This window comes from Schistocerca cancellata, chromosome 4 (genome assembly GCF_023864275.1).
Source record: "Schistocerca cancellata isolate TAMUIC-IGC-003103 chromosome 4, iqSchCanc2.1, whole genome shotgun sequence".
Classification (NCBI taxonomy): Eukaryota; Metazoa; Arthropoda; class Insecta; order Orthoptera; family Acrididae; genus Schistocerca; species Schistocerca cancellata.
The window spans coordinates 648788375-648798410 of record NC_064629.1 but is presented as its reverse complement, the minus strand read 5'-3'; the positions used below and the strand labels follow the sequence as shown (position 1 = coordinate 648798410).

Genomic DNA, 10036 nt, shown 5'->3' with positions numbered 1-10036 from the left:
TCTTTTTGAATCACCCTATATATACCTAAAAACAAAGATGATTTGACTTACCAAATGAAAGTGCTGGCAGGTCGACAGACAGACAAACGAACACAAACATACACACAAAATTCAAGCTTTCGCAACAAACTGTTGCCTCATCAGGAAAGAGGGAAGGAGAGGGAAAGACGAAAGGATGTGGGTTTTAAGGGAGAGGGAAAGGAGTTATTCCAGTCCCGGGAGTGGAAAGACTTACCATATGTGTGTGTGTGCGAGTGTATACCCGTCCCTTTTTCCCCCTAAGGTAAGTCTTTCCACTCCCGGGACTGGAATGACTCCTTTCCCTCTCCCTTAAAACCCACATCCTTTCGTCTTTCCCTCTCCTTCCCTCTTTCCTGATGAGGCAACAGTTTGTTGCGAAAGCTTGAATTTTGTGTGTATGTTTGTGTTCGTTTGTCTGTCTGTCGACCTGCCAGCACTTTCATTTGGTAAGTCAAATCATCTTTGTTTTTAGGTATATTTTTCCTTTGTGGAATGTTTCCTTCTATTATAACTATATATATATATATATATATATATATATATATATATATATATATATATATATATATATATATATATATATATATATATATATATATATAAAAAGAAAGATGATGAGACTTACCAAACAAAAGCGCTGGCAGGTCGATAGACACACAAACAAACACAAACATACACACAAAATTCTAGCTTTCGCAACCAACAGTTTCTCGTCAGGAAAGAGGGAAGGAGAAGGAAAGACAAAAGGATATATATATCCTGCTTGTGTCTGTGTATGTGCGGATGGATATGTGTGTGTGTGTGTGTGTGTGTGTGTGTGTGTGTGTGTGTGTGTGTGTGTGTGTGCGCGAGTGTATACCTGTCCTTTTTTCCCCCTAAGGTAAGTCTTTCCGCTCCCGGGATTGGAATGACTCCTTACCCTCTCCCTTAAAACTCACATCCTTTCGTCTTTCCCTCTCCTTCCCTCTTTCCTGACGAAGCAACCGTTTGTTGCGAAAGCTTGAATTTTGTGTGTATGTTTGTGTTTGTTTGTGTGTCTATCGAGCTGCCAGCACTTTTGTTTGGTAAGTCTCATCATCTTTGTTTTTAGATATATTTTTCCCACGTGGAATGTTTCCCTCTATTATATATATATATATAATTTCAGTGATATCACCAAGCTGGAAATCCAATAGCTTTAAACTGGTATCAAAGAATATTGTGATTGTGCATGAGTTTCCTGATTACGTTTTGGTAGTATGGGGAGATTTCAACTTGTTAGCTACTGACCAACAGTCACCTAGCTCAAGTTTCAGAGACAAGGATTCATGTGAGATTGTTCCAAATATCATTTCTGAAAATTCCTTTGAGCAGACTAGAGAACTGACTCATGAAGCGCACACACCTCAAATCTCCTGGTAACTAAACACACTAATAAAAAGGAATCTGCTCATAAATTTCTTCTTCTTCTTTCTTCAAGTATCAGATATTTGTTATATCCTCTTGTTCAGTGCCTTCTTCATATGTGGTTAGTTTTATTTGAACTCTCCACCTATTTCTTGGTCTAACTATTGATATTTTCCCTGTTGGGCAATAATTTACTATGATTTTACACATTCTGTTTTCATTCATTCTTGAGACATGTTTCTTCCACTTTTTATACTCTTTGACTTGTTTATATAAATTCTTGTCCAACTGTTGTATTCCTTACCATATCAGACACACTATAGCCAGCTGCCCTACTTAAACCTCATTACTGCAGTTTGTATCCTTTGTTCATTTCCAGCTGTTATTGCCCATGTCTGATTGCCATTAAGCAGGTGTGGGCAAATAGTGACCCGCAGGCCGCCCACTAATAGTTTTTTTTTTTTTTTTGCCCACCAAGACAGTCAGAATTTTTATGTAACAATTTATACCATGTTTGAAGTGTAAATTTAACTAATGCATGTAATCACTTTAAAAGGTGCAGTCTTCTGCTTACCTCTGTTCATACAAAGTGGCCCCTGAGCCAAAACTATTGCACACCTCTGCCATAAAGTACAGATGATATTGCCATGAATTCATAGAACTTTATTAGAGCTTCTTTCCTCTCCTTTTTGTTCAGTAATCTGCATATGTTCCCAATAATATAACTGTGAAGGAGATGGTATTTCCTAAGTAGCTGAATTCCTTCCTCTGCTGGCCATTTACTACAATTTTTCTTGGGACCAGGTATCAGCAATCAGAAGCTATGACTTTTGGTATTTGGGGAGAGATTGTTGAGTTATAGCTCTTGTCAATTATATTTAATTAAAAAATCACTTTTTGAATTTGCTTATCAACATGGAGTGTTGTCACTAAATAATCAGGTGTTACAACTTGTTCCTTTAAGTTTCCATTTGCTTCACTCTCTTTCTAAAGCTTCTTACAGTAATCTAACAATTGTAATTTACTTATCATTTTGATGTCCATATTTTGTATCCTAATATAAGTGCTTCATTATTTTACAGGCCAAAGCTGTTACAGCATCTACTACACACGTTAGAAGGAACAGAAATCAGATTGTAAATTTAAATGTGCGTATACTGAGCATAATTGTGGGGGATGGGAAAGACCTGCCATTTGTCAGTAGCTCATTGAAAAAGCAAAGAGTTGTTACAGGTTTAAGTGAAATCAAAGCCTCATTGACAAAAAATCAGAACAAATCCAAAATAAGTTTAATAGAAGAAATGTGAGAAGCAGTCAATGAATTTGAAAGTAAAACCCTAGGATGTACTGATCCACTAAAAGGATCAAACTCATTTATAGCCACTCAGTGACCATCATGCCACTGAACTGCAAGACGACCAAGAGAAGATATAAATAGTGAATCCAAAACTTTTTTGTTGTGAAAGATCATAATACAACCCTTCTATTACTCATACCATAGATACCAAAATGACACATATCAAGAAGTGATTTTGTATTAGAAAATTGCTCAAGTGGGCCTGATGAGATACCTGTATGATGCTATATAGATTACGTGAAGGAACTTGTTCCTCTTCTAGCAGGAATTTATTTAAGGTTGCTGAAAAAAGTTGCAGATCATTCCAGTCTCCAAGAAAGATAATTAGACAGTTATCTATAGTAATAGATGTATTTCACTAGCATTTATCTGTAATACAATCATAAAATGTATTATACTCATGCATTATCACATCTTCGGAGACCCAAATCCACCCAGTTAAAAAAAAAAAATGGATTCCTCCAATAGAGATATTGAGAAATGCAGCTCACTTTGTACATGAGATCTGGATGACAGTAGATAATGGCACCCAGGTTAATGCTATGTACCTCAACTTTAGGAAGGCCTGCCCTGAACTCAACATCTCTCTCTTAATGGGGTGAAATTATCAGGCACCGACGTTGAAATGACAGATATTGAGATAAGTGATTGTGGATCAGAAAATCAACTTAAACCACTCAACAGAGGAAAGGCAATGAGACCTGATGAGACACGTGTTTTTGGGGCCACTATAGTTCACGACATATATAAGCATTTGGTGGAAGTTCTGTGAGGCTGTTTGCACATGATGGTGATTTATACAAGAAAGTTGATATGTCAGAAAACTGTAGAAAAATGTAGGAAAAGCTGCTGAAGATCAATGCTCATCGCACAGACCGGTAGTCAACCTTCAACACATGTTGAGTGTAATGTAGCACACACAAACAGGTGGAAAGACCCATTACTGTTTGATTGCAAGACTTGTGAGGCATAAATGGAAACAGAAACAGTTGTAAAATACCTAGGAGTAAGCATTCAAAATGTTCTGTACTGAACACAAAACCTAGTTGTAGGAAAGGTAGATGCCATGAAAGGTGCAGTTTATGAAACCCTTGTTTGATTGATTCCTGAGTACTGCTTATCTGCCTACACCCCTTCAATGAGAGATTTAATAGCTGAGAGAGAGAGAGTGCAAAGCATAGCACCACATTTAGTCATGTGGTTTGATTTTTAAGCTCATCAGTTTCCAATGGCACGCACTATTAGAGAGGAACTATGCATCACAGAGATGTTTCCACGAAAATTCTGAGCAGATACATTCTGAGAAGAGACTGACAACATATTACTTGCACGTACATACATTTCACAAAATGATCATGACAACAAAAAAATAAAAGAAGTCTGAACACATACAGAGGCCTAGTGGCAATCATTCTTACAATACAGTATTTTTCCTATTTGTGAAAACTGTCATTGTTCATTGTCCAGAAATGTTGGAATTCAAGGGATGAGAAAATCACTACATTATATTATCAAAAGATAGGAATAATAACTCTATAAATGATTAAATTTAAAATGAAATGTTTTTATGATAAAAATTCATGGTCCCTCTTTGTCTGAAGTTCTGTTTTGAGTCTTTGAGGGTTGGAGGAGACAAGGGTGTTACAAAAATTATGGTATCACCCACCTAAAGCTCTTGAACATGACTAGAATATGGATTATGAAGGTTCATGTACACTCCTGTTTCAATTTCTAGTTACCATCACACACCGTACAGTGGTTTACAGGTTATAGATTTAGATATACAGTAATGATCAAATGTAGATTTTGGTGTCAGCTAGCTAAAATTGCAACTGTGGACCACCCTTCTCCCTGCTCAAATTTCTCTCATTACTTCCAATACTGGAGTGAGAAAATTCCTTAAGTATTACATATGAGTTGCATCAAAGCAACATAAAAATGAAGAAATTAGTAATAGGGAGCAATACCTTTCAAATCATGCCTTACTTGACTGAGGTAACTAGGGGCTGCATTGTAATACATGATATTGCAGTCACCTGATTGCCCATACTGTGAAAGCAATTGGTATCTCAGAGGTAACAGCAAAAATGTGGGTGTGAAGATGTTGAGAGGAGGGCAAAGAAGGTGATTGTACTTTGTAAAGTGCATGGAGGCCAAAAACAACAACTAGGGACTTACATTGAGACAGTTTAGATGCCTGTGTCAAGAATACACGCACAAATGTAGATGAAAGCCATATCTGCCAGTGAGTGTGATTACTGTTTGCCAGTGGCAATATGCTGTCAGCTCATATAACCATAAATGCGCACAAAATTGAGACACAGTATGTCATCATTGAAATGTGGCCATAGCATTCTGTCCCCAGTTCCTCCCAGCTAGTAAGTACCTGTGGGACTTTTTATGGCCTAAAGACAAAGATTTTTTCTTTGGACATGGATGGAAGATTTTCTTCATAGAGATACCACTCACTGCTGTCCAAATTGCATTGTCGCCCAAGGAATGATAAGTTTGGTTGTTTGGGAGTGGGTGATTGCATCTGAGGTGAGAGAACTGGATTACTTCATCCACAATGGACTCCAAAGAATACATTCAGATACCAACTGCTCAAAATATTTAGCCAGCATATGAGATGCCTAACCAATCACTTTGTGCACGACAGCAACATGCATAGTCTAAAAAACAATTAGGCTGAATAGGTACTTAGATGCATTAGCATTTGAAACTGGCTGTAAAGTCTCCAGAGGTAAATCCATTCAAGCATGTATGGGCAGTGATGGTTCAAGACTAAGTATTGAAACAGGGTTGTACTTTAACCTTCACAATCTTATTTCAGCCATGTAGGAGAGCATTAGGTGATTTTTGTAACTCCCTTGTCTCTTCCATCCCTTGAAAACATTGGACAATGAATTTTATACTAAAAGCCTTATTTCATTTTAATCACATACACAATTACTTCTTAGCTTTTGATAAAATAATGTAATTATTTTCACAGTCTTCCAACTACAACAGTTCTGGACAGTAAGGATTCATTGTTTTCTCTCAGACTAGAAAAAAGATGTAACTTTTAGTTTCTCATAACTAATTTTTGTTATTGTTATAGTTCCATAATGGCGTCTCATTAAATCTCAGACAAAAAGGTTATTTTACTCATTGATTTTATGACTATTTTGACATATCTTTCAAGAATGAAGAAAACGTTGCTCAATGGATGCCCATTTTTACTTTATGATTACATATTTCAGATCAGTATAACTGAGCTCAAAATTCAAAAGCTCACTGATTCAACCCACATACGGCAAATTTATAAAATATATAAAACAGGCATTCTAGAGTAAAACTTTGCAACCAGTTGCTGTTGATAATTATTTATGTAAAACCATTATCAGCTTTAATGACATAAGTATAAAGTCCTTCCATGTACAGAAGGCATTAAAAATTAATTTTAAAAAAGTTGTTCACATAAGAAAAATATGAGTCTTCTGCATATTTCAATCTTGACATGTCATTTTTTGACAAGTATCTATAAATGTAAAACAATACTGTATTAAATTCTGTGTGTGTCATTTTCTACGTATTATATGAAATTAAAATTTGGAACATTAGAAATTCTGATTGTTAATTATTGGTATGACTCTTCCATGTAAAAATCAGCTTAGTGTTTATTATTGATATGTGTGTATAGGTTAGGTATTTTATTAACGAGCTACCACACAAAGTGGTACAGTGGTTAAGATACAGGATTTGTATTCAGGGTGGCAGTAACTGAAATTTCTGTTTAGTTATTCAAGTTTCCATATTTTTTGTGGTTTTCCTTAAGATGATTTAGGCAGTGCAGGGAAGGTTCACCTGAAAGGGGGGGGGGGGGAGAGAGAGAGAGAGAGAGAGAGAGAGAGAGAGAGAGAGAGATAGAAAGAGAAAACAAACCCACCAATTAATTCCCCAATCCTAGTTTGCACTCCATCTCTAATGGAATGTTAAATGCTAAACTTGCTTTTATTCTTCCTTATTCATAACCTCATTCTGATAGATGCAATTGGAAATTCTGTCACTAAGTGTCAGATCTAGGGGTTCACTAGAGTAAAAATAAACAGAAAAAAATCATTGATGTAATTTAATATTATGATGTGACCACTTTGAACAAAGATTTTCTTTTTGTTTTGAAAATTCAGTTCAGTAAACTTATGTTGTCACCATAATGTTTTCGATGAAAGAGTATCCCAATATCAACAATGGTGAGTTCAAAGGCTTCTAGAAAATTTCACAAGATTTATGAGACTTTTTAGTAAATAATATGGCAATAGCAGATCTCACTCTTGTATTTGCCATATAAAAAAATGCCTGGTGGCAATGCAGGAAGCAGACACTCATGAAGCTTGTGCTGTGACAGTGCCATCAAGTCCTAGGGGGTTTTAAACTGCTACATCAAGTGCGTCATATATTCTTTTGAACACGAGTGAAGAAATTAAACTGGAGTCGAAGAAGTGGGCAGATTCACACAAAAACAATGTGGAATTAAATTCAACAGCTGGAAAAGTTGTCATCAGCTACCCTTTCAAATGATACAACCATGACTGGTGAATATTACACCAATATGCCTGCCCAACTGGATGAAATAAAATAAACTTTTATCATCTTTCATTAGCACAATTCTTCAGCTCAAAAGTGCAGTGGTAGTAGGAAAACTGAGGAACAAATTTTTAGTGTATCCACCATATTATTTAGATTTTGGCACATACAGTTCTACATATCCCACCATTATAGAAAGTTGTACCTGGAAACCTGGAAAATATTTTCAGTGAAATGAAGTAGTTGCGATGACGATGAATAAGTATTTTCAGACAACCTCCAAATTTGTACGTCAGGGACAGGACATACATGAACACGTGTGCCCCAGCTGTGCCACTCACCCTCCCTATCCCAAGTGCATGGCACACATTCACAGTGGTTTTCTAGATGTAACCTCAATTTAAACCAATTGTCTCTCTACAGCTGCACTGAAGGAAATTGGCATGGGTGAAACCCAATGCACTTGAGCAGGTTCTAACAGGAAAACCATTGACACAAATTGCTTTACATGCACTCAAAATGTTGGGTGTTATTTTACTTTGTGATACAATTATTTCCCTTCAATTTACAATTTTCAGTATATTACAATTAATTTAGTCGTCAACAGCCTCCTTGGCACTTTTAAAAATGTAATTCTGTGTAATTCTAATTACTTTTTTTTATAAGAAAACTTTAATTTTTAGCTTCTCACTTCACAATTGTGATAAAATATTCTCAGATTGAAAATTAGATTTGTCAACGAATCTTGAGAAAGAAGAAAATAAAGGCTACATTAAAAATACAAACAGATCTATTTAACTTCCAAATAGATTCCCACTCAGATACATGTGGTGTACCTTGGTATGACTATAACAGCATTTCATTTTAATACACACACACACACACACACACTCTCTCTCTCTCTCTCTCTCTCTCTCTCTCTCTCTCTCTCTCTCTCCTCTGAATACAAGAAAGATATTAATCACAATGCAATATAACATTGAAATTACTTAGTCTGCTATGAAAATTGCTTTAATAAGCAACATATATTACTGTAAAGCTTAGTTACTTCCTCAACATATATGTTACATATCATTTCTCAAACATGAACATTCAAACATTCATAGTTACTGAGACAGTGGAAACTGAAAATATAACTCTGAGGCTCTCTCTGAGTAACTCTCTACATAGTTTAACATTCTGCAACATGTTAAAATATTGTTGCTTTCACCACTTACATCTTGAAGTTCTAACATTCTCCGCAAATCAACAGACACAATATAATTATTCTTGACTCTTCCACGAGTATTAACTGCAATGATGACAAGCTAAAACATTATTTACTTTACAATTTCATCTTATTTATGTTCTCAACCAATTACAGGGCATAAATAACATATTTAGAATGAAAGAGAGAGAAAGCATAAAGTACAGACAAAGTAACAAAATATTGAAAACAATACATTTTCAATAAAACATACAGAACTCTTTCAAATAAAACAGAGAAAAACTACCAAAATACATAAACACACATAAAGGACATCATCATCACATCAACAACACTGCAAAAAGAAAGTAGTGCCAGACACTGGTATAAAATAACACTTCAAAAAAACTACTTTCATAAAAGGCTCAATTTTTCCTTTTTGAATCATGATGTCATTCAATACGTATATATTGAATCATAATGTTATCCAGAATGTATAAATCCCACTTTGAGTTATAACATTTCAACAGCAGCACTGATTTGATTGCTGTCTTTTCACATAACAAAATATTTATAGAACAACATTCTTTTACTAAAAGCTGCTTTGTAAAAGACTATACAGACAGATTTCACATCTCCTGAAGATAATGGCACATATATGCAATACATCATACAAGAAAAAAACAGTATCTGTAGGACAAAATTGATACATACTGCACACTGAATATAGTTACAACAAATGTGTGCTATGTACAGAGTCACTGAGTAATGAGAACAGCACTCCCAGTAGTAAATACTCGAAGTTCTTAAGCACAATTACATATTTCACATGACCATGTGCATCAGGAATGGGAGCATGTGAACATATCTGCATAGTACTTTACACAATCTGGCTTTTGTGCAGTCAGTCATCAACCTTGTCACCATCAACAGCCGCTTTCCTTCTCAAATCATTCTCAGCACCTGACACTGTACCCTTGTCTTTGTCTTCTCGTTTCATATCTTCAATTGGTTGGTTGGAGGTGTGTTCCTGAGTTCCTGGAATTGCATGAGGCAGTTGGGGTGATGTCCTTGAGGATGTTTGAAGATTTTTTTGAGTTTTTTCACCCTTTCGCCATAACGTTATTTCCTGTAAAATGGAGAAAACTAGTTTTTAACTTTGATGCCAATATTTATCTGGGTAACGCACTATACCATTATGTACTGATGCCTAGTATGAAGCATTCTATAAGACAAATATTTAAACCAGTTTTTACACACCTCTTGTGAGAACACAAAATTAAGATCACTAATAAATTCAAATACAGTTACTTCCATTGAAGTATCAAATCATTGGGCAGGTCTTACGTGGTCCTCATATTGGAAGTTCCTGTTATTGAACTGCACTTCATGTCTATGATAGGGATTCATGTGAAGGACATGGGTAATGTCTTTGCACCTTTGTCTCCTTGATGTAGGATCATCACCCGTGACTTTGGACATTACGGAGGATTCATTAAAGACTAAAGTAGCATTTTAAT

The 10036-nt window shown here is 35.6% G+C and overlaps 1 protein-coding gene across 1 annotated transcript in view; it reads right to left on the bottom strand.

Moving 5' to 3' along the window:
- Positions 1 to 8441: 8441 nt before the first annotated feature.
- The window catches only part of LOC126184362 (vacuolar protein sorting-associated protein 26B-like), a 41927-nt gene continuing 40332 nt past the window's right edge, over positions 8442 to 10036 (bottom strand). The window contains exon 6 of the mRNA XM_049926745.1: positions 8442 to 9645. Within this exon, the coding sequence (XP_049782702.1) occupies positions 9421 to 9645 (225 nt within the window). The 3' untranslated portion in view covers positions 8442 to 9420. The remainder of the gene's footprint in view (positions 9646 to 10036) is intronic.